We start from the raw sequence: 25,817 nt of genomic DNA on the forward strand, positions 1-25,817 counted from the left end.
TTTCATTAATGAGGAGTTTTTTCAATCGTTCACTTTGTCACAACACTATTTTTATTTCATAAAAAACTGACAACACAGTAAACGTCAGTTGACTTCATCTAATAAAAAATCCGACTATAGTGTTAGAGTTTAAGGCGTCTAATGCAACTGTTATTGGATCTGATGTATCTGTAAGGTCGTGTCATCTCATCTCATTTCATTTAATTTCATGCCAATTGATTAATGTTTCAAATATAACTAATCAACTTAATTTCACTCCATATTATTTTCATAAAAAATAATACAAAAGGTTAGGCTGTATGATATGATACCTCTGGCTTTCCAGTTGGAAAATAGAACTATTGTCAATTCATGTCACGTTGTCACTCTTGTCATATGTAAATTGCCCGTCGTACTTCATTGGTCGGACTCGGTAGAGTAGAAGTTTTGTACATAAAGTGCCGACGTGCGACTCTTTAGAAAAATCTCATTTCCAATTTGATCGCTTTTTTACATATTTGACTATTCAGAAATATATCTGAAGCTATAAACAAATTGGTGGTAGCGTAGTGATTTAATTTAAATTAATAAACATAATAATGGAAGGTGAAATGAAATTGTTCACGCGCGAAGAACTGAAGTCCCGGTCTACGCGTGCTGACGCCGTACTAATTATCCACAACGAAGTCTACGACGTCACAAAATTCCTCCTCGAGGTAAATTTGATTACTACCTTGCACCAAGTTATTCTGGTCTATTTATTAAATATAGTTCCAAATTTGAAATAGTATAATGGTCGAAGTATATTTTCTCGTACAGTAAATTAGGGAATGCAGGCTAGTGCTTCCGAATCTATGTAATAATATGTATAAATGTATATAAAATTCATTATAAGATGAGGAAACTGTCCACAAGTAATGCTCTTTGCAGTCTGATCGTGTAAAGTATTTCAGAATGCACTTAAATCTTTGCTTGACTCAAAAACACCATATTAATACTAGATAGGCCGTGAGCTGGTCCACCCACCTAGCAAGAAAAAAAATAACATACTTAAATTCTACAACTTTTTCCTTATGAATGTTGCAATTGCAGAATATCAGCGACTCAATATTTATCTTATCTTTAGGAATGTAATTGAATAGTTTTATAATAATTGTATTTAATAATTTGTAATACTAGTAAAGTAAAAGTATAGTATGATATCAACTGGCTAGAGTAGTTAGAGCCCCTTAAAGGCTAGAATAGTTAGTTAGTGACACAGTAACTAGAGCCTCTTAGCTTCTGGGTCATGATTTGTGGGTTCAATTCCCACATCAGGCAAACATTAATGTGACAAATAGGTTGCTTCCTTTCATGTGAATATTAAATATCTGTGTATATACAGGGTATCCCAAAAGGTAAAATATCTTGACATGAGGGGAAAGAGTTTTGTGACCAGCCAGTGGGAAAAAATTATCATTCTAAATAGAGTAGTACTAACCACTTTATAGAAAGTGGTACTTAAAAATTAATTAGTCCGAGCCGAACCTTTTGTCACTGTGACTAGAATATTGAATTTTTTTGTAAGTTTGAATACTGTTTTGGTCTTGCAAGAAGCTAAACTAGTTGTTGCAAAATGAAGTAAATATTTTTAATTTTTTTATTGCCCTTTTATGAATGGTTACTGTCACCCATGGACTTCAGCAATGCCAGGGGCAGAGCCAAGCTGCTGCCTACCACTTAATACTCTCCACAAGCCTCGTTTGAAGAATGACATAGCCCTCGGAAAACACTGTGGAGGGGAGCTCATTCCATAGCCAGATGGTATGTGGCAAAAAAGACCTCTGGAAACGCGCTGTGGATGACCGCAGTGGCTCCAAGTAGTATGGATGAACTCTACTCCGGTGACGGGCGGTGAGATGGTAAAAACGAGACGTTGGTATCATCTCGAACAATTCCTCAGAGCACTCCCCATGGAACATGCGGTACAAAATACAGAGGGAACCGAAGTCCCTTCGCAGACCCATAGGCTCCAAGCGATCCGTGAGAATGGGATTATCGACAATCCGAACGGCTCTCTTCTGTATGGAGTCGAATGGAAGAAGCTGGTATTTGGGAGCCCCGGCCCAGAGATGGGAGCAGTACTCCACGCGAGGCCGGACTTGTGCTTTATAGAGCAAAAGTCTTTGTCCAGACGTGAGGTACCGCTTCGCTCTGTTGAGGACTCCCAGCATTTTGGACGCCAACTTGGCTTTGCCTTCCAAATGACTCCGAAATTGGATATCGCTCGAAATGTCGACCCCAAGTATCCCGATACTCCCGTAAGTTTGCAGGGACACTCCTTGGAATTGCGGCGCCATGACAAAGGGGTCCTTCTTCGCAGTGAACGCGCAAACTGTGTCTTTATCGGGTTAAATTGAACCAAGTTCAATTCACCCCATTCGGAGACTCGCCCCAGAGAGTTCTCCACTTCAGACATAAGTTTTGATCGTCTCTCTTGCACCACGCTCCGAAAGAGACTCTGATGGCCGATATATCGCGCATCCTCCGTTCTGTCATCTGCATAGCAATGCATGCCATCAATAGACAGCATGTCATTGATATACAGGATGAAAAGCGTGGAGGAGAGCACTAAACCTTGTGGAACGCCAGCGTTAATGGTCATGGTATCAGAGCAGTCACCGTCTACAACGACCGTGACGCTCCGCCCATCAAAAAAACTAGCGATCCACTTGCAGAGACCCTCAGGGATTCCGTAAGATGGTAGCTTCGATAGAAGTGCCCTATGCCAGACCCTGTCGAAGGCCTTCGCGATATCAAGGCTCACAGCAAGAGCCTCGCCCTTGCTCTCCAAGGCTTCAGCCCACCTGTGAGTAAGGTATACAAAAAGATCGCCAGATGAGAGACCGTGACGGAAACCGTACTGTCGGTCACTGGCGATCCTCCAGATACTTCAGGAGTTGTATATTTATTATTCGCTCCATCAACTTGGAAAGCAAGGAAGCTATCGCGATAGGCCTATAACTCGATGGGTCCGACCGGTCACCCTTCTTGGGGATAGGGTGGACGTAGGCGGTCTTCCATGAAGACGGAACCCTGTTAGTGCAATAAGAGGGGCGATACAAACGCGTTAGCGCAGGCGTCAGCTCAGAGGCGCACGTTTTCAGAACTACTGCAGGGAGACTGATCGGTGCGGAAAGGGAAGAGCTCTCCCTCTCTCGCTCCGCCGCCTCCTTCTGCGAGATAATAATAATAATAATAATATTTATTGAAGCCTCTTAAAATACAAACACGTACAAGAATTCTTAACACTAGTATAATAATATACATGGCTTTTTTTATGAGGTATACAATAACAATATTCCCTGATGGTGGACTCGCAGAAGTCGAGCATCGCCTTCCAGGACGCGTCGCTGCCGAGCATCGTAGCCACGACGCGCGGCAGCGAGAGGTCCTCTCCTATGACCGCGACGAGGGCGGCGCGTTGTTCGTCGAATCCAGAGCAACGCGCCACTGTATGTTCCGCTGTGTCTTCCTCGTCGCGGTCCGCGCAGTGGTGGCACTGTGCCGTCGGTTCCCTTCCGGCTATCTTGAAGAGGTACCGGCCAAAACACCCATAGCCGGTCAACATCTGCGTCAGCCGGAGGGTGAGGCATCCGCGGTCGCGGCCAACCCAGTCCGCGAGAACCGGGCGGACCGCCTCGACGGTACGGAGGCCGGCCGACAGGTCCGCAAAGTGGCGAGACCACGCCTCCAGCACGGACCGCCGAGATTGGAGCCTCCGCGCTCGAACTACTCCTTCGCCAAGGCGCCCTTCCCCCCTAGAGTGGAGATCGCTACGCCACCTGTAATCGGCAGCGAGCGCCTCCGCCTCCAGGTCCCATGGTGGCGCCCCGGCGAGCAAGCACGCCGCCTCGAAGGAGACGCCGTCTGGCCCACTCGACTTATGGACGTCCAGGAGTTGGAGCTCCCGTCTGACTGCACACTGCGTAAAGCAGATCTCAGGCAGGGAGCTATCACACCGGGGGATGTTCGGTGGTGTGGCACCCCCGTCGTCCATGGTCGAGTTCGAGGCGAAGAGTTTGACCAGAAGGTCAGCCTTCTCTTTCGCGCTATGGGCCAAACTATCATCGGACTTGCGCAGTGGTGGGAGACTAGACCTGCAAGTTTCCTTCTGCAGCTTTGGCGAGCGACCAAAAAGCACGGCTCCTAGAGGGATAGCTATTTAGTCGCTCGCCAACTCTAGCAACGTGCTCCGACTTGGCCTTGGCAATAACCTTGTAGGACCTGGATGCGGCGTTATATTTCCGCCTTTCCTCTGAGATGTTAGGATCCTGACGTCTCCTGGCATTATCCCATGCCACGTATGCGGACCGCTTGAGGTGTGCAGCATCCCTGCTGGCATTGTTATACCACTACTCTACTGCGACCCCCAACGGGCACCTCAGAGGAGGGATTAAACAATTCCATCCCCTGGAGCACCACGTCTTTAAGACGGTCCGCACAGACGTCAGGATCAGCAGAGGAAAAGCAGAACCGCCCTCATGGGTAGGATGCGTAAAATTCACGCAATCCACCCCAATCTGCTGACATATACTTCCAAACTCTTCGATACCCGGTCGTCGTTCGACGACCAGGACGAGAGAGCGGTACAACAGCACGGATAAGGCAGTGATCAGACGATCCAAATGGAGCGTCGACCACCACACTGTATCCGGCCCGATCCGTGGTCAGCAGAAGGTCCAACAGAGAAGGTTCGTTTTTTTTTTTTATTGCTTAGATGGGTGGACGAGCTCACAGCCCACCTGGTGTTAAGTGGTTACTGGAGCCCATAGACATCCACAACGTAAATGCGCCACCCACCTTGAGATACAAGTTCTAAGGTCTCAAGTATAGTTACAACGGCTGCCCCACCCTTCAAACCGAAACGCATTACTGCTTCACGGCAGAAATAGGCAGGGTGGTGGTACCCACCCGCGCGGACTCACAAGAGGTCCTACCACCAGTAATTACGCAAATTATAATTTTGCGGGTTTCATTTTTATTACACGATGTTATTCCTTCACCGTGGAAGTCAATCGTCAACATTTGTTGAGTACGTATTTCATTAGAAAAATTGGTACCCGCCGGCGGGATTCGAACACCGGTGCATCGCTTCAACAGGAATGCACCGGACGTCTTATCCGTTAGGCCACGACGACTACAAACGTGCCCCTGGGACATATCTGGGACAAGGGTGGGCTGTGTCACCAGCTGGGAGAAGCCGTAGGCCAAGGCGAAATCGTAGGCAGTCCGACCCGGGAGGTCAGTGGTTCTGGACCCCAACCACTCTTGGTGGTGAGCGTTAAAGTCTCCAAGGACCACCACCTCCACAGATGGGTATTGCTCAAGCACGCGGTTAGTCCCCTCTTGCACATGCTCAATCAGAGCTGAACCTGCATCACTGCTGTGAGACCTTACAGGCAGGCGTAGATTTGGGTACAACCCCCGTGATCCACGCGCAGGCCCCAAAAGGGACAGGTCCCGTTGTTCGAGGCCTCGTAGACGGCGACAACAGACATCAGCCCGGACGATAAGCTAATATAAAGCGTATTAAAAGAATTGTTTGTGGCGAGTCCGTCGTATAATTTTACATTTGGCGTCCCCCTATTTCTCATGAGATGTCTGCTTTTATTTATATCACGTTTCGTGGTGATAATATGTATATGTTACATATATGTAATTAAATGAGTTAAAAAAATGAAGAACAATGGTTATGAATATGTAGTACGTAGATACTATCATATCATACGTCATACGATCGTACAATAAGCACCTGAAACAGCAATGTAGTAATGAAATTACGCTTATTGTATGTCGTAATAACCTACCTAACAGAAGATCTGTCATCTACAAGCGTTTTCGAGGTCACGTCAAGGTTCATGTGTAAACTTCGACCCGCAATGATTACGTTCGGCTTTGGCACACATTTTTAACTATTACTTACAATGAGGCGTGTTCTTGTGTAAGTTTTTTTTTATCTAACAGGCCAAATTAACAATAGACAGATCTATATAATGCACCAAATTTGTTGTAATTTTTTCGCATTACAAAGCTAAAATAATGCACAAGAGATAAACCGTTATATAGTTTTAATTGTTATCTTTCCCTATCTTACCTACAGCTCTCAGTATGACGAACTGTTTATTTGAGTAAATTAGCACTTGTCTACACAAAACTGTTAAAACCCATAAGTACTATAAAATGTGTAAGAGCGCCTTTTAAAGTATGTTTTGAAGATATCAAAAAATGAATTAGTTATATGTGTCGTATATCTCATATGCTTCTATTTAGCACGGATTGATATCAGCGTCTGGTTCTACAAAGAAATGGCAAAATATAGCTTGTAATATTGCTTTCCCTTGCGTAGGCATCTTCATTATTTTCTCATGGGTATCCCGGGAAATAAAATTTGTATTTATTAGAATTATATAAGCAATATAGTGAAATGCGTTCGATAATAAGTAGAAAATTTTATAAAAAAACTTCATTTAAATTTACCGTTCATAGATTATCACATCAATATTCTCTCAACAGGGATTATTCCATGTGCCATTAACTCAAGCATTAATGGAATTCCAACATAACACAGATGATCTCATTTCATCCGGCAGGGTGGCGGCCCGACGCCGAGGAATTTTTCATTTCGCTTCGTGTTTGAATGCGATAGCTTCATAGCGATGGCTGTGACCTATATTGAATAACATACATACATATACAATCAACGGGACTCACCCTCCGACTAATGACCGAAGGAATTTCATAATGGATTGGAATGGAACAATGGAAAACAATGGATGGCAGAAACAGGACAAGCAGTACCAACTCGTGCCGACAAATCACACACCTACCCTGCCACCTGCACTAAGAAGAGGAGGAACCAGAGGTTCGGTGACGAAATGGTACTGTTGCAATTTTACTGCCAGGAATGGATCACGAGGAAGTTCAAGAAGGCCGAAGTCAAATACCTAACCGACTCCAATGATTAATGAAAGCGATGTTCATTTAAGCGCTAATGCGCTTCTGTTTACATGCTCGTTGAACATCTGAATTCTTGATTGGACCATCCAGTTACAAACAAAGCCACAGCTTGAGAAACGAATGTACAGAATTCTATTTCTGTTATGAAGTATCGTTTTGACGCCTTCTTTACTTGAGGATGGATTAGAAATTTAGATTCCTACATTCTCCATCATTCATCTGCATTCCTCGTGTACAAAGTTGCTTGAATGGCTAACCTAAGGAATCAAAGTCAATAGGTTTTAAATTAAAAGTAAAAGGAAGGCAACATGTGTTCCACACAGTCTAATGATTGCTGTGACATGTTCTTCTTCAGACGAGATTTTAAAACAGTTCGCAATGTAGGTAGCATCTGGGATGACTATGCATCTGGCAGCATTGACGCCCATGAGAGACGGATAAGGCTGTATGCTTCTCCGTAATCATAATAAAACAAACTACGCAAAGAACCGTTGAAGCAGTGCTTACTGTTATCGAGATATGATTCTGGGTGTTTTAGTACCATGTGTTTACGTTTTCAAGAACGATTCCAATACACTCGATAGGTGTTAGCGAGTCCTCTCAGGTTGAGCTCCATGAGCTCACCTGCCCGTCCGCGCATAGGTAGTTAGAATAGCCCTTTAGGCGATCAACGGTTAGGTAGGGCAAAATATATATATTGAAGTTACGATCATAAATAATACACATAAATTAGTTGTTACGATTACGGATAATTAAATAATCTTTAAAAAATAAGCAATTAGCGGTTCGGGACTACTGTTTCTGATTTATCTAACTAAACCGATTATGAAATGTGTAATCATTACGCAGTAAAAAAACAAGGTTGTTAGTATGAACGGTCTGTGTGGCAACTTCATTTCGATGTGATGAATGTGCATTATTGTTGTTGTTTTGTATTTTGTCAACGATCGCCACGTTATACATCTAAATTACAAAAAATCACGTTGAAATTGAGTCACCCGTTATGGATTAAACGAAAAGTAGAATCTCAAGTAAGCCATTTCAAGTTGCAATGACGCGCATTATATTTTACGCTTGCTGTGTCAATAAAAAAGAAGCACGTTCGTTGTACAAAAGAGATTACTTCAATTTAATATAGAGTTTGATTTACATAAGAGATCATTTTTCAGCACCCTGGCGGTGAAGAGGTACTTCTGGAGAAAGCAGGTCAAGATGCTTCCGAGCCGTTTGAGGACGTGAGCCACAGTTCTGATGCCAGGTACCTTTTGAATTTTGACACTGATACACTGATTTAGAGTATTACAAGTTTTAATTGTGTTTTTATTTATTTATTGCTAAATGGGTGTACGAGCTTACGGCCCACCTGGTTGTTAAGTGGTTACTGGTGCCCATAGACATCTACAACGTAAATGCGCCACCCACCTTGAGATATAAGTTCTAAGGTCTTAGTATAGATAAACGGCTGCCCCACCCTTCAAACCGAAACGCATTACTATTTCACGGCAGAAGTAGGCAGGGTGGTGGTACCTACCCGTACGGACTTACAAGGGGTCCTACCACCAGTAAAAACTGAAACTGGAATGAGCTTCAGAGAAATGAAAATCCTACCTGACAATCATGTGGCATATCAGAAACACAAAGTGTTTTGTGGTGTTTTTAGCATGCGATTGCGATCTCATGGTCTCTCATTGTGAATAGACGAGGGTAGAGGAGTACGTAGCAAAGAGTCGACAGCGGTAGACCGAAGAAGTTGCGGTTTCATATTCATATTTCCTGATTAATAACCAAACTTAGAGATTTTCATGACTTTCGTACCTCTAAAGCATTAAACAAAAAACAGTGAGTTGATTTTTCTACTGAAATTTTCCCGGCTCGTATTCCTGTATCCTAAAGAACACTGCTCAACGTCGGTTACTGTAAGAGTTTTTTAACGAATATTCACTACGAAATAGTTTACTCAACGCCTTCACTGTGTGCAAGGTCGACAACCTTAGTGTCCGCGCTTAATGCCGCGACACATTTAAGTAAAATAGTTTCTTCAGTCAGCCATTGTTCGACTAGAACCGATGCCGATTTTTAAATATAAAAAGCGGTAATTGTGTCATGATCTCTGCTCTTATCAATTGATTATAATTACAGCTTTCGAGTGTAAAAAATAAAACATACTATAAAAAATAAACGTGAACAAATCGACGTCGTGTTTATTAAAATCGTGAGGCTCCGTGCAGAATATGATCAAAGATGGAGGATATAGCGCTTACCTAATTCTAACAATGCAACTTCAGTTTGTATGTCTCAAGGTGGACAGTGTCTATTGTCTCCTTCAGTAACCAGCTGGTGTCGGGTTATGGGCTCCTCTGCACATCAGCGGCGATACGAAAATAAGTCATTAATATAGTTTGTAAAAACATGAGTACAGTGGACCGATCATTATGACGAACCTATGCCCAGTAGTGGATATCTTTCGATGGAGATTACCTCTAAAGAAGAGGGTTTTACGGCAGGTAATAAACGATAAGTCAAAACCGAGCAAGAGAAATATGCACTGTGATATCAGCTTAATATTATAATGATCGATCGCCATTGATAAGTTAACGAACCTTATCGTTCGTTATCCGAATGAGGATGTTTGAGTAAATTAAATTAATAAACGTGCTTGGTGCGAGTTTTTTAACGTTATCGGTCGCGTAAAAGTTCACTCAAATTTGTATGTCTTTGGTACACCGCCTCTAGCGGCAAACGTAGGCAAACGTTCCAACTCCATACAAATTTCAGTTAACTTTTACGCGATCGAGAACGATAAAATACTCGCACTAAACACACTTGATCACGAAAACAAAATACATATCTACTGACTCTCACAGGTAATCGAAACCGGATCCCATGGCTCAGTAGTCGCCGTCTTTTACCACTCAACTAAAATTGTCAACCATCATTAGCATCCCAGTCGTCCACTGCTGGACATAAGCCGACAACATTTGATTTGAATAAATTGACAATAAACGATATTATATGTTACTAGGTGACCCGGCGAACTTTGTTCCGCCTTAGAGCCAATAAATGAGCAGACTTTTGATTTTATCAAGGTCAATTTTTTATTTGTCCCGGCATGGCTTTCTTAATGATTACCTATCTCGGCACAATGAGCTGATAGAAACTCGAAACAAATACATCAACCGGTCAACTTCAAAATTCTCTTATAATTAATCATAGACTACATTACGTTTAGCTGTCAGTTTCGTTCTGTTATTCCATATTAGTTTAATTTTGTTATACCACGTTTCATGTCACGTCCCACGGGATCGTGATAAAAAGTGTCCTATGTCCTTCTCCTGGTTCTAAGCTACCTCCCCACCAATTTCCAGCCAAATCAGTTTAGCCGTTCTTGAGTTATTAATAGTGTAACTAACACGACTTTCTTTTATATATATAGATTAGGAAACATCATTAAACATTTTCGTGAAGGCAACATCCACGAAATGATTTATAAAATGACGTAGCGATGAATTCCGCTGCGTTTTGCTGTTGAATGCGAGAGTGTATCGCCGGGTCTCGCGCGCCCGCATGCTGATATGATAGGGCAATGTGGAGCATTATGTATTTCATTTTATTCTCATTGTCAACTATCGCCACCGCCCAGTTAAATTGTCTTACAATGTTTTTGTGGCTATAACATTTATAACTTGAATAAACGCACAACACGATGACCATGAATTGCTTAAAACAATACCAACATTTTTTTGTAAAAAAAATAATGGCTCATTATTAACGTGTGATCTTGCTAATCCAAACCATCTGTAATATTCGGTAAAATATGAAGACGAGGCTAGATTGTTTACTATTAGAGACTATTTTAAATCTATTCAGAATCCAATTTTACATGACAACTTTAAGACAGATTTTGCCCTTTGTCCTGAACTTGGACTAATGACTGAATTTTTTATATTTTACAGAATGCCTCTCAGTTCTGTCTGCTTATTGGCATATTCCTCTTCTAACTTCCATTGTTGTTTTTCTATCTTTAGCAACTCTCCCCTAGTTAAGAAAAACAGACTAATAATATAATGATTACATAAAGTTTGTGTGTTTGTGCTGCAATTTTAAGTTTTTTTATCGATCGAGTTACTCTTGGACATTGGCCCGCATTAACACAAAACAAATCGGTGAAGTTGCTTTTAATTTCAGATCGTTGATGAAGAAGTACAAGATCGGGGAGTTGGTGGAGAGCGACCGCGTGCAGACCCGAGCCGGCTTCAGCCCGCAGTGGACCAACGAGCAGGCGCAGGAGCAGGGCAAGTGCGTAATCAACTAGCGGACCCACACGCGCGCCTTGTACATAACCGTTCTATAGCTAAATAACGGGAACCCATAACGTACGAACTAAAGGCTTCGCCAAACAACGCGTACTTAGCGCTGCGTTTTAACGTCGCGCTCTATACATGTCACACACATGACTAGATGAGCGCAACGCTCCTTGACGCAACGTAACGCCAAATCATAGTGCCTTTCGATAGAAGTGTGAAAAATTAAAAGTATTAATTAGGATGTCGAGTGATTCAGATGTGGCATTGTATACACATGGGTATTTCCTGACTAATTGTATCAATTTTTTGGGCATTATCCAGTATTTTAATACACATTCACTCGGACGCTAAAATAAAATTTGTAAAAAATTACAACGCCTGACGTCAAAGCGTCGTAACGGCGCGACAGAGCGTTGCGTACTGCTAGCGCTGGCGCTCTGTTTGACGGTATGTTACCATAGTAGTACAACACATCTCGGCGTCATAGCGCGCGTTCTGTTTGACGAAGCCTCTAAGGTTCACTTTGCTTAGTGTTGACCGACGCGTGCCGAGCTGCGTCTAGAGCTCCTAGTGGGGCGTCGTGTATACAACAAAATCGCCTAGAAGTATGTTAACTGTTTTGCATTGAATAAAATATAGCCCGCCAGTACTTTTGACATCGAAAAAGGCTCCTTTAAACATATGCAAAATCTATAAATTTGTATAGTTTTGGTGGTAACTTGGGGGCGGACAACCGTCACCCGACACAATAGAGACTTCGCCCTGTGTCCCACGGCGGGGGCGGCGCGCTCGACCTCTACTCCTTCACCCGACGCAGCGATAAGAGATGCTATAGCATTACATAAAATATGGGCTGTTTATCTTAATGGCGCCAAATGAACAAAATGATGGATACTATAGGGTGACAATCAGTTTTGTATGTTCGTTCCTGTTATTTGGTTAGATTCGTGTCAACTCACTGCACAACTACATCGCAACATAAACATTCAATAAAGAAGGGAATTTGAATGTTGACTTTAAGCGTTGTGAAGTTGTGATTATCACAACTAACTATTAAGAAAATCATTTTTATCCTTCAGCATTGCTTCAGAACAATCCGTTCCTCTTACATTCAAGTACCCTACTCCAGTTGTCATTTCGAGAATGTCCCAGTATATTAGTGAAGTTGTCAGTTTATTTAGAGGCAATGCTGCTAGAATAGTATATTCCTATTACATTATTTTTTTATATTTCCAAATAATAATCTCATTATAAGTATTATACCTGCTCATATTAAACATTTATTAATTAATTATTAAAATAGTTATGTTTATGTTATAATCAACTATGGCTGTGTCCATTTACGTAATAATACGTTTCAAGTCGAATAACTAAAAACAAAAGACTAAATTCTTCTCTCTTAGAACATTCCATTCTTCATTAATAATTTGATTATCCAATTTTTATTAAAATATTTTTGTTGCTTGAAATCATTGTACGGGATAATATATCTATTGGTTTTTGAAAGATTTCCGCTGATGGCGTCTGAAGTACTATAAACTTCCCGTTTCATAAGGAATAAATCTAGAAGAAACTTTAAATCCTACAGAGATAATCTCGTTTAAATGGAAAATTGGATAACCAAAACACTTTATCAGTACACCGTCATTAGAAGCACATGGCTCTGAACATTCGAACACTTACAATTATTACATAATGTAGTAAAAAAAACCATTTACAGTAAAACTCGAGGCCACAATTAAATGTTAACATTAAAATTTTCATGGATAAAATGTAGTTATAAAATCCATGGTTGGATCCATGGTATGAAGTGTATTTAGAATATCGCTTATGAGATAAGTTGCTTATATGCCACGCCTAGTCTTTTCGGTGCTCATTACGTGTATATTTGATCTTTATGTATTCGTAAGTAAATGAATGTACCTAATAAAGTGTATCGCACAAATCTCATTTAGTTTCATTTCGTATGTTCCTTCTCCTTGTTTTGAACGAAGATACATGTGCTTTTTCTGACTTTTCATTTTACACTCCTCATCCTTCTACAACTTATTCATTATTTTATTTTCGATTCATTACTTAGCGTCAACAAACTAGCGGGCTGCACTGAGCACTGATTCAGAAGATAAATTTGTAATTCCCATTGTTTTGCTTATAAATTGGTTAAAAATTGTATGAAATAAAAAATTTAAAGTCAATGGAGCAATAAAAATTATATTCGCTTCGTTAAATGTTTTTGCCGTTAATTGTTGTTTCGCATCATTGATATATAAAAACTCAAGATGCACAGTCTCAAACAAAAGTAGCAATCGAATCTTCAAAGTCACCAAACACTCTGTTTTTAATACGTTAATGTTCCGCATACACAGGTCATATGTTTTTATTACAAGATGCGTCGCTACAAATTTATCTTCAACATAACCTTCAATTGAACTTTTCCGCTCAAAATAGTAACATATTCTCAGATAAATGTACATGTGAGCTGTGTGACTGTGAGCTTAGGACCAGTTTTTTAACGTTCTCGATAGCGTAAAAGTTAACTCAATTTGTATGCAGTTGGAAGAACGTCCCTAGTGGCAAAAGTTCCAACTCTATACAAGTTTTAGTTAACTTTTACACTATCGAGAACATTAAAAAACTCGCGCTAAGCACACAGAGCCTCACTCGACGCTACCGACTCGAGGATCCCAACACTTTTGACAGTTTTCGTGGTCATGGACGACTGATGTTGTTTCTCAAAACTTGTTTCACAGTTTCAAAGTCTCATGTCAAATATTGTACCAGTATAGTATTTTCTAATCCTCACTGCGCGTGACGATATGGTCAGTCAAAAAGGGAAGACTTTGACAAAATGAACAAAAACTTTCCAACTCAATACAAGACAAAATCCCAAGACATTTAAAGTGCAGTTTTGATGTTTATTTTATTAAATGTCTGTCAAATATGTACGCTTTGTCGGCCAGTAGTTTTATCTCAAATTTATACTAACTGGGCAAATTCCCGACACTTCGACCCTTGGAATCTTCGATCAACAATAGTAACTAGATTTCGGGTCGGTGCATAAAATCCGTCTCGTCAAATAACAGCGCACTTGAAATGTGAGCTCTTATTTTGTTTAGTTCACTTCAAACACTGCCAATGTCAACCCGTCTCACAATACCGCAGTGTGTATTCAAAAGTTGCAAAAATAAGGCCCGAAAAAGCAATTTAACGGCCGGAATATCTTACATTCGGTAAGTACATGAAGTATAAACTATATTTTAAGCTTTAAACTTATAAATAATATTAAATTTTGAACAAAATTACCGATTTTTAACCACCGCCACAAATGTTGGCCAAGGCTCAGCCAACACATGGACAAACTTTTGCTTAACAGAACAGTAAATGCATGGAGTAGATTTGTGATGTAATAATTTTTTAAAATTTGTTAGCAGCACTTCAAAATTAGTTGGTTAAAATTGGTTAATGCTGCTTTTGTGTCTGTTTGTTGGACTCTCATTAGATACTTAGCTTTCCATTTTTATTTTAGCTTTCCTAGCAATCACGTGTGCAGAATGGATCTCGATTGTCGCCATAGAAACAAGAGATGACTTTTATAAGCCAGCTAAGATCTCCGCTTATTGACACTGGACATCTTTGCCTTCCGTGCTCACGGCTACTGAAACGTGGCCGAAACATTGTAATAAAAATACCACGCTTGAAACCGTTTAAACGTTGTTTTATTATGTGCACTGGTCGCGAAAACTTAAAAATATATATTACACAAAAACGTAACGCTAATAAAATAATAAGTAATGTATAGATACTAACACACATACATTTCCAAAACATAAAAAGTAAACAACTAAACTTTTACTTTAATTCATTAATAAATTATTTTCGTGTTAAGCGCGACTCCCTTACCTCCTGTAGTAAATAGAAATCGGCATTTCAAGAAGCAAAAATAAATAAAGCAAAACGATGTTAGTTCTCAGAGCAATTAAGGGAAAAGTTACTTTATTTGTTGCTTTTAAGATTGATTTAACATTAAAAGTTGTTTAAAATATGTCTTTTTATTGGTAAGTGACAGGAGTAATTTATTGCTTTGCTCGTTTTATGTGACGAATGATCGTAAGTATTAGATCATGTTTTGGAGATTTGTGACTTTATTACTAGGTGCCATAGTTGTTATTAGTTTGAACGTAAAAGTGTTTCAAAACTTTTTTCTCCGTTTGTTAGTAAACGAATGTAGCTATATAAGTATATATTCACGCGGACAGTTTTTGCTTTAATTTTGTACGTATTCCTTTATCTAGTTACTATTGTTGATCGAAGCTTGGAATCATTACATCATCCCCCAGTCATCTCTACTAATTATATTCAAACAAAGATAGTTTATTTTTTATTTCTGTATTCTAGTAATTTTACTGACGATACCTACTATGTAACAACCACGTTTGTTGTAAAATGTGTTAATTATTACCTAGTCTTGCCATAAATACTGAGACAAAGGAAAAAAAAATTCCATTGCAAATAACATTTATTATTTTTACAGTGTGTTAGTTTAATACATAAATATAAAACAATTTAAAGTATAAAAAGCTTATTTGAAGTGGCCTCCATTGGCTGCAATACGGTCCTTTAAACGTTGAGGCCAGTTATCAATAGAAGCACGCACTCTTTCCATGGGAAAAAATTTCACTGCCAATCGTACGGATTGTTTTAGGGACTCCAAATTATCATGGCGTTTAGAGCAAGCTGTACTCTCTAAAACTAATCATAATCCAGCGGATTAAGATCGGGACTAGACGACGGCCAGTCTTCAGCTCTGATGAAGTCCGAAACTTTCGTTTCCAACCAAGACTGCGTAGACCGAGTTTTATGACCTGGCGCCGAGTTTTGCTGGAAGGACCATTCTTGATTATTGAACATGGTGTTGTTAAGGGGCTTCACTACCTTCCCAAGAATTGTATCTTGCTACACTTGTGCCGATGTTTTGATACCTTTTTCACAAAAGTATGTCTCAGTCACTCCTTCATAGCTAATACCCCACCAAACCATCACTGAAGTCGGATAGTGCCCACGTTGCACTCTGTCGACTAATTGGGAAGCTTCCTTAGAGCTTTGAGCATAAATACGGTCATTGTTTGTTAAAAAGTTACTCAATTGTAAAAAAATTCTCATCCGTAAACAAAATTTTTCTATGACCTCCCTTTGCGTACCGCTTCAGTAGTTGTTTCGATTTTACCACACTATTCTCTTTTAAATTATCAGTTAAGAAATGACCAGTACGTCTCTTGTAGGCTGCAAGTACTAAGTCACCTTTTAAAAAACGCGACATGGTTATAGGTGCTATGTTCATCTCCCGAGATAAAATCTTTTGCTTTCGGACAGGATTTCTTCGAATTCTTTCCCTTACTGCTTTGACCACCTTTTTCGTACGAATACTACGTGGACGGCCAGATCTTTCTCTGTCACAAACAGAGGAGGTCTCATTGCACCTATTAATAGCCCGGTACGCAAACATTACTAATACCAAGCGTATGGAGAGTTTTAAAAATTGCATTTGGCTCCACACCTACTTTGTGTAATGCAATCACAGCGATTCTGTTCTCTTTATCACCCCACTCCATTTTAATATCGCAAAATATTGTACAATGTATTGACGCCAAACTGAGAAAATTCAATGAGCAATCATACAAAAATGACAGATTCAAAATTCAAATGTAATATTTTGTTTATTTTTAATTGTAACAGTATTTATGGCCAGACTAAGTATATATGGTTTGGTCTTAACTCAACTCGCAATTCTAAATAGGAAACTTATTAAATTCATTATATCAATTTAATCATTTCAATATATTTACTGGTGGACCTATTGTGAGTCCGCGCGGGTAGGTACCACCGCCCTGCCTATTTCTGAAGTCTGCCGTGAAGCAGTAATGCGTTTCGGTCTGAAGGGTGGGGCAGCCGTTGTAACTATACTGAAATCTTAGAACTTATATCTCAAGATGGATGGCACATTTACGTTGTAGATGTCTATGGACTCCAGTAACCACTTAACACCAGGTGAGCTGTGAGCTCGTCCAACCATCTAAGCAATAAAAAAACAAAATAAATAAAAAACGTGTAAACCTTAGATGAGCACAGAAGCACTACATCTTTAATTTGAGTATTTTTGTTTTTCTGGATAATTGTTCGATTGATATAATCTAATCTAATGTGCAATGTTGGCGGCAGTTGGAGCTCCTGGCTGACGCCGCTGCTGCTGGGCGTGGCGGCCACGCTGCTCTACAGGTACCTGTTTGTCTAGGCAACACGCTCGCCCGACACTCGCTACTTCACTACTTTGTATTTTTGATATGTACGATGACACGAATTTTATAAAAAAAATAGAACAGCTGTTTCTCGTTACAAAAGCGAAACTCCTATGACTACACGGAGATAACTAATTTCCATTCCGCTTAAAACTCGTATAGAATAAAATTCGATACTACTCTTTTACTTTGACTAGGCTCAAAGGAGTTTCACTTTTCTAAATGATAAATTAAAAAAGCGCGGGTTTGTTGACATTGCGCTGATAAGTCAAACTTTTGTTGTCTTATTGTCAAATATTAAAGTATTTATTTAATCTCTTGATAATAATATTGTAATTTAAGGTAGTTTGAACAAAGCTATCGCGATCATCAAAACCAGTTCTTAAACGATAATTTATTGTAAAATTTCATAATAGTTTAAACCTCCGTGTTGGTCGTACACGTCGAATGGCATTTCGAAGCAGTGCGAGTACAACACAAACCTTCGTTAGCATAGTTATTGTAACGCAAACGATCCCTGTGACGAGCATTTTCAATTCCATTTAAAAGTCTGGATAAAATATGTAAAGAGACCGAACGGATGTAAACCGTAGATTAAATAACAGATGTAACAAAAAGATTTTGGATAAGATCGTATTTACATTTTGTAAACAGAATGCTTGGGCTCAAAAAAGAAGGTCAATTTAATTCCGTCCTAACACCGATGTCCCAGTTAGACCTCCGCCCCATCCTGCTCGTAGGTACTGGATGTATGCACGCCGCGAGCGCAGTGCCGACACCGGTCTGGTCCCGCGGGGCTACTCCACTCTAACAGAGCGTGTATCTTGTCTCCTCACGGTCCATTTGTTTATTGACAAACTAATAACCGCTACAATTTGACCAAAAGAGTTCGACGAGAATTGTGAGATTTTGGAAACAAATCTTTTTGTTACATTTCACATGAATATTGAACTATGTTGCAGCAAACCTAATATTCATTTTATGCATCAGTAGCTAAGCAGAGATTTGCTAACAAATTATGAACTGACTATTGGGTGCATGAATGTACTGCGGTCACGCTCTCAACTATTTTTTGTATTTTTATAACGCCCTACTGATGTCACTTGAAAGCCATTTATTTATCAAATAAATAGATAGATATCTGTAAACATAACCCTATACCTCGCTCTCAGTTGTTTTAATCATCGACACCATCAGTGTGCTTAGTGCGAGTTCCTTAACGTTCTCGATAGCGTAAAAGTTAAGCCAATTTTGTATGCAGTTGGAACAGCGCTCCTAGCGGCAAACGTAAGCAAACGATCCCATTCCATACAAATATGAGCTAACTTTTACACCATCCAGAACGTTAAAAAACTCGCACTAAGCACACAGAACCGATGGAAACAGGCCTGCCACCAATTTGGTTCATGAATACAATTTTTATATTTTAATTTAGTAATTGTGTAAAATTATATATATATGTATGTATATCTTTACGTATGTTAAGTATGCATGTAAAAAAAATAGGAAAAATCCATGCAATGTGTATGGTTAATAAACATTCAAAGGGCATCTACAAGTGTACAGTGTGCTTAGTGCGAATTTTTGATCTTCTCAATCTTCTAGACCTAGCGGCAAACGAAGAGAAACGGTTCCAACTCCATACAAATTCGAGTTAACTTTTACGCTATCGAGAACGTTAAAAAACTCGCACTAAGCACACTGCACGCGGTTGTGGCTATAGCCACCAATAGCAGATCAACAAACATTTACGATTTGATTATATTTTTAATATTTTTACAAGTTTTCAAGCCGATATTGCCTTATTGCTATGTAGCTTAAGCTAAGATCCGGTTTAACTTTTAACCCATACCTTTAGACAATAGTAGGGGAGCCCACGATGCTAAATGGAGACTTACTTGAGCGTCAAGATACCTATTGGGTTGTAAAGCTTAGATAATAAAAAGAAAAAAACTGTTATTTAATGTATACCTTTTGATCGGTCAGATTTTCTAAGAGGATGTTAAGTGAACCTAAAAGCTCTCAAAAACCTGACGATTTGGATGTTACGCAAACTCGAGGCTATTATTAAAATGTGCAAAAAATTCGCCATTTTGAAATACTCAAGCGCATCAGATTAATATACATATTATTATATGGTTCATCTTTATGTCCTAGACGTGCTGTCTCTTAATCTCACGATAATTTGGACTAATTTGCTTAATATGACGATGAAATAAAACATCTTTATACCTAAATGAAAAGCTCCGGAATTGCATAAAAATAAAAAGGGTGTGTTTTTAAGAATACTTGTATTTATAACATAAAAAAGGAATACGGACGCCGGAACGCAGTACGCGACTGCACGCATTAAACTTTAACGACGAATTTTTGTTACTTTGGCTGCTGGAAATCGTCAGATTAAATAATATTTTTCGATAACCTTGAATTATTATATGACGTAACCCTCCCCTTTCTTTACGTCACTCAAATTGTCGGATTAATGAAATAGGTATACACTTATTAGCATATAATGTTCTCGGCCTATCTTAATCTGACGATCTGACTGATCGAGAATTTCTTATGATCAATTTTCTTTTACTAAGCTGATCCTTTATCCTTGACGGGCGGCTATATATATGGGGCTCATATTTGGTGGAGGTCCTTAACTGGGTACAAGGTACCGCCCTGTATCTGCCGCGCTTTAGTAAGTCCCGAAATTACGCACGGAATCCCCTATTACAAGCGATTCGCGTGACTTACAGACGGCTCGCCTTGTTACCAGCTTCTAACATTCAATAGGTGAATTTGGGGAGGGGGGTTGTAATATTTATGATTAAGCAAAACATTACATACATTTTATAACCGAAGAACCGTGACGCTTAAAATAGTAAGAAATTTTATTGTTTATGTGGATAAGGGTATTAGAAATAGAATATAGGTGCTGATTTTGATGTTTAGTTACTAAGCAAAGTTTTGTGTTCATGTTTATGGGTGAACCTCAGATTTCAGGTTAGATTTGACGTGAGCACTACCAAAATGTTATTATTAAAAATGTGAAAATGTTTCCTTAAGTTTCAATTGGTTGTTGGTAACACATTTAATAAAAAACAGCAGTTTTTTATATAATCTATTTATTTTTACTACTTTTATTTTAACCTTGCACAAAAAATAAGTAAATTTTAATATTCCCTCTATTCAAAACCACATAAAAATAAGAACCGATGTCCATTGAAAAAACTAAGAATTATTTCCGAAATGTGTTATAAACAGACATTAAATGTTTATTTCATTCATTATCATCGAAGCGACGATTCACAAAATAAAAACAATGTTAAAGAAGTAAAAAATAATATTTTTTATTATATACATATTATTATATGCATTTCAATTAACAGATGTGCGTCGGCTAAATATTATACACATGAGTAATATTACTCCGACTACGTCGGTAAATTTAATAAACATTATTTTTGTTACTGAAACATAAACAAGTTGAATACGTATGATGCCATACGACTGTGCACAAAACAATCTTTATTCTTCGAAATAATAAACGTTTCATATTTTTTTTAAACATCTAAATGCGATATTAGTTGTTTAATATGTGTGTATACTAGCTGCTGTACACAACAAGATAAAAATAAATAAAATTAATTAAGTTCGAGATCAAAAACAAGACGAGCGCAGCTTTCAGCGTTGGACATCTAAAATTTAGCTTACAAAATAGGCTGCCAGCGTTCGGCCCGTCAGTCTGCTCGTACACATTCAGCACAACCAGACATAACAGTCAACCCTCCAACACGAGCAACTGATATTACTTTGCGGATTAAACCAATTATTTATCTAAAAATACTATTCATTTCAGTCCAACCCTAATCCGTACTAAGGTCCAGGGTCATTAATAAATAATGTTTCTGGTTTGTTTTTTTCTTGCAATTTTATTTTGACACATAAACATGGTTCTATTAAGTAACTTTAATTTTTTTATTATTAAATTATTTAATTACAATAACAACATGTCTGTTCATTAATATATTATAAAGGTAAGTCTCTCCTATAGTTCTATAAAGATATTTTAACTATAACAGGATACACAGATTTCAGAACCTTCTGACCTGAAATAAAATAAAACAATGATAATATTACTGAAACATGAGGTGAGATGTATACTTGTAATATGCAAGTCGGTCCTGTGCCTGTTTTGCTGACTGGGCCCGCCCTGGAAGCCAACAGCTGCATGCCTGGACAACAGATACTTGGGTACCGCCATTAATGTTATTCCGGCTTAAACATAATACCATATTGACATCTGAAGTCGGCGTGGCCTAAAGGATAAGAAGTCGGGTGCATTCGTGTTGAGAGATGCACCGGTGTTGAATCTCAGGCGGGTACCAATTTTTCTAATGAAATACGTACTCAACAACTGTTCACGATTACTTCCACAGTGAAGGAATAACATCGAATAATAAAAATTAAACCCGCAAAATTATAATTTGCGTAATTACTGGTAGGACTTCTAGTAAGTCCACACAGGTAGGTACCACCGCCCCGCCTATTTCTGCCGTGAAGCAGTAATGCGTTTCGTTTTAAAGGGTGGTGCAGCAGTCACTATACTGAGACCTTAGAACTTAATATCTCAAGGTGGGTGGCGCATTTACGTTGTAGATGTCTATGAGCTGAATTATTTTCTTGTACGATATTTTTCCAAACTATAAAATTAAAATGGCTCTCCTGTAAACTAGCAAAAATGTCACTTAAACCTTATAGCCTTTCACCCTCAATATATTTGGACAATTTAATATTGCAACATGTTTACTGTACTTAGACATGTTTACTTCAATATTAGTTTCATCAAGCTGACTAATTAATTACTGACAGTCAAATAAAGCACACAACCATTTCATTAACATGCAGTACAATTAAATCATTTCAAGATGGCAGTAATCCACAGACTCGAGAAACTGCTTAATAACAGATGGAAGAACCCCCCCCCTATAATATATATTCTAATAATATATCTTACCCTACAAACAAGCATTTGTTACAGTAAACCTGCTCACAACCAGCGCAGGTGTGGAGACATGAATCACATAGTACAAATTCACAATATGCACACTTGGTCTCTGATGTAACACCGCAATGACAGTTTTTTCTTATTGATTGGGTCTCTATCTGCAATGAGATATATATATTCTTAAATTATTTAATGAGTTGAAACTATTTTGGGACTTTATTTTTATTGATGTTGCGGTCAAGTATTTTATTTGTGATTATCTTTGATGTCACAATTCCCAAGTATAACCAGGATTTTATTGATTGGGACTAGGAGGCTATATCAGTAAAGGTTAAATATGTTGCTTTAAAGTGGGGGTTGAACTTTACGATTTCACTGCATTTTATCATTTGCTTAAAGCATTAGTTTCAAGAGAGGGATGTAGGCGATTCATGTTGAGGTTGCCAGTAGCTTACACAATGTACATAATGGATTACAAGATCAGTCTGGAAATATGGGTAATTAATATGATACTTATCTGTAATAAAAGAATATGGGCAAGTATGCACTGAGTCAACACTCAAATCTTTACTTTTTAGACCCTGTTCTTTCATATAGGTAGGTTCATACAAAGGCATGAATTGTTTACAAAAAAACAAAAAGCAATTTGAAATAACATTAATAAATGATGTTGAGTGAGATTCCCAGTCCATAATAATGTTAATTACTGGTTAAACCCTTTCGCTACAGCAGTGTGAACTGTCGGAGTGACACTGCTGAACAGGCTACCATACCCCCGGTAGCAGTACTGTATGGAGCACTCCTCCAGAAAGTGTGCATCTTGTGCTTAGCTAAATTCTGTGTGTAATTAGGTAATTACACACAGAATTTACATTACCTAATTATACTAAGATTTTTTGTTACATTGTAATTTTGTACAATATAAACACTTTCATTTTCAAATAGAATACAGAAGAAACTTGTTTTATATACAAACAACAACAAAAAAATATATATATTTTCAAATATTTGTGTTTGTATAACTTTGTGTTAAAAATATACAGTTAAATAACAGTTAAATATTAGCCACTATCAGCTTGAAGGAGACTATTTTTTTTTTTTTCCACAGGAGAAAATCGCCGGATCCCCACCCGCGCGGCAGGTGGGGTATGTGGGAGTTGAACCTCACTAAAAACTCCTGCCGCTCACAACCGGCGCCCTACCTCGGACCGGGCCGGAGCCCAGTCGGGGCTATTGAAACGGCGGGACAGGGTTGACGCAGAGCACATTACATCCATCCCACCGTAAAGCTTGAAGGAGACTAGAGTGATTCTTGCCCAGATTGCTTAAAAAATAATTGCAAACAAACTAGAACATGAGATAAGTGTGATTGATGTGCAATGTGAGTGAAAATAGAAACATCGTAAGGCTCATGGTCAAATGGTATCACGCTGACAACGATATAGCCTACTCCCATACACACAGGTCATCACGCAAATGTCCATAGGTGCAAATGGGTTAATATTGTATAAAACACATAAGATAATATAAAGTTTTACAGAAAGACTTTAAGTTATGTAGCATAGTTACCAGACAACCAGAATGTAGTAGATTGCCATCTTTGCCGATAAATAATTGTTTTTTTTTGTCTTTTCTCACTTTACTATCCTGCAAGTTGTTGTTGGTTTCAGTAGTTGTACCCTTTTTGGCGCCATTAAATAACATTTGTAGGGTTTTTTCTGAAAATGAGAATATTAACTTAGATCGCGTGTACCAGTTAGAAATTAAATAGTTAAGGGTTTTTTTACCATAAACTTTCTTCAGTCGTTTTTCATTGTCTGTGCTGTGTTTATCGTACTTTTTTAAACTAACATGAATTTTACTTTGCGGAAGAAAATCATCGATAAAAGGGTTCGTTCGTTTTGTCATGTTGACGAAATTATTTATAGTTGATAGCTTGACATGTTAAGATCACTAGATACACTCATAACTTTTTATTCAAATAACTCTGCATAATAGACTTGATGTGTATGATACCGTATTGTAGCGATGAATGTACGTTTTTATTAATCTTATTGCAATAACTGTGCAATAACTGCATAACAGGTAACAATCAATCATCAAATAAAAACAGGACCAAATATATTAAGTGTATAATCTATGAACAGGACATAGATTTTGATGTTTGCTTGAATTAATTGAATATTTTAACATTTTGTAATAACAGAGTTTTTGGCCCGGTTATAAGACCTTTAAGCCAAGTCTGCGTTTGCTTTAATTCTGTTTTGTAAAAATGATATGAGGCGAAATGAGGAGAAGTTGATTAATTTGAGACTTTAAGTACCTAATTAAGATGAAATTAAATGAAACAATGGTGGTGGTTATTTATTGAGAATTTTACAGTGGACTTTTTTTTATTGCTTAGATGGGTGGACGAGCTCACAGCCCACCTGGTGTTAAGTGGTTACTGTAGCCCATAGACATGTAAAACGTAAATGCGCCACCCACCTTCAGATATAAGTTCTAAGGTCTCAAGTATAGTTACTTTTTGGCCGCATTTAGGTATGAGCTTTCACAGATGTTCAACAGTTAATAAAGGTGTTGCTAACACTGGCCCTAGCAAGAGCAGCTCTTCAGCTCTTCGTAGAATCTCCCACCGGATCAGAAACTCGACCTACTGAGAAGATCCGGCGAGAAACTCAGTGGACAAAGTATTTTGAATTTTTTCTTTTTTGTACCATTATTATATAATACATTCAAGCTTCAAGAACACTAAATTAATGAATTAAGCAATTCACACTACTTCACTTGCCGCGTTTCCGCCAAAGAGTCCTTCGACTTTTTAATCCACAATGTCTAAGGTCTGATTAATTAAAAGTTGTTAAAAAAAACTACTCACGTCAACCAAACATTTAGGAGGCTATTTAATCCCTGGCTCGATGACGCAGTTCCAATGGGTACTGTTTGAAGCGTGCTTGGTCAGCGCTTGTACCAACTGGAAAGTGGACCACTTTACCAAAAAGAAAAATATCTGTCCTAACGCATTCGTCTCACCAAACAACCGAAGGATCACTTACATAAAATGAAGGCGATAAGTCCAAAAACTATAGCTTAGAATGAGGCCGAGGTACTAAAATTTTTCCTATATTTGTCGTATCCCTTTAGTCATGGTCGCCATTATTGCTGTGGGCAGAGGCTATGCGCCTCACAAGCAATCGCCACTTTTCCTCTATTTTACCTATTTATTTATTTTATTTTTTATTTTCC

The 25,817-nt window shown here is 38.7% G+C and overlaps 2 protein-coding genes across 3 annotated transcripts; one reads left to right on the plus strand and one right to left on the minus strand.

Moving 5' to 3' along the window:
- Positions 1-344: 344 nt before the first annotated feature.
- On the plus strand, positions 345-21,572 carry LOC101740825 (cytochrome b5). Its single transcript, XM_004928659.5, has 4 exons — positions 345-695; positions 8,148-8,236; positions 11,164-11,274; positions 17,499-21,572. The coding sequence occupies exons 1-4, from the start codon at positions 579-581 to the stop codon at positions 17,569-17,571; spliced, it is 390 nt and encodes a 129-aa protein (XP_004928716.1). The 5' UTR covers positions 345-578; the 3' UTR covers positions 17,572-21,572.
- Positions 20,672-24,746, minus strand: LOC101741254 (apoptosis regulatory protein Siva). 2 transcript variants are annotated; one of them, XM_062672361.1, is made up of 4 exons: positions 24,359-24,746; positions 24,141-24,289; positions 22,581-22,729; positions 20,672-21,798 (listed from the first exon to the last, which is right to left on the minus strand). In XM_062672361.1, exons 1-4 carry the CDS (start codon positions 24,477-24,479, stop codon positions 21,633-21,635), a joined length of 585 nt encoding a protein of 194 aa, XP_062528345.1. In that variant the 5' UTR covers positions 24,480-24,746; the 3' UTR covers positions 20,672-21,632. The 2 variants fall into 2 exon arrangements, with proteins under 2 accessions (XP_062528345.1, XP_004928719.1); XM_004928662.5 differs by having other exon boundaries at positions 20,672-21,672; positions 24,359-24,742.
- Positions 24,747-25,817: the final 1,071 nt, after the last annotated feature.

Source organism: Bombyx mori, chromosome 15 (assembly GCF_030269925.1).
Source record: "Bombyx mori chromosome 15, ASM3026992v2".
Taxonomy (NCBI): domain Eukaryota; kingdom Metazoa; phylum Arthropoda; class Insecta; order Lepidoptera; family Bombycidae; genus Bombyx; species Bombyx mori.

What these genes read in the sequence shown, in the direction of transcription:
- LOC101740825 (XM_004928659.5), top strand. Translation starts at nt 579, where the DNA reads ATGGAAGGTGAAATGAAATTGTTCACGCGCGAAGAACTGAAGTCCCGG. An exon ending in TCACAAAATTCCTCCTCGAG is followed by an intron (nt 696 to 8,147) that starts GTAAATTTGATT and finishes ATCATTTTTCAG; the next exon opens with CACCCTGGCGGTGAAGAGGT. An exon ending in CAGGCGCAGGAGCAGGGCAA is followed by an intron (nt 11,275 to 17,498) that starts GTGCGTAATCAA and finishes TGTTGGCGGCAG; the next exon opens with TTGGAGCTCCTGGCTGACGC.
- LOC101741254 (XM_062672361.1), bottom strand. Translation starts at nt 24,479, where the DNA reads ATGACAAAACGAACGAACCCTTTTATCGATGATTTTCTTCCGCAAAGT. An exon ending in ACGACTGAAGAAAGTTTATG is followed by an intron (nt 24,290 to 24,358) that starts GTAAAAAAACCC and finishes TCTCATTTTCAG; the next exon opens with AAAAAACCCTACAAATGTTA. An exon ending in AACAAATGCTTGTTTGTAGG is followed by an intron (nt 21,799 to 22,580) that starts GTAAGATATATT and finishes TCTGTTGTCCAG; the next exon opens with GCATGCAGCTGTTGGCTTCC.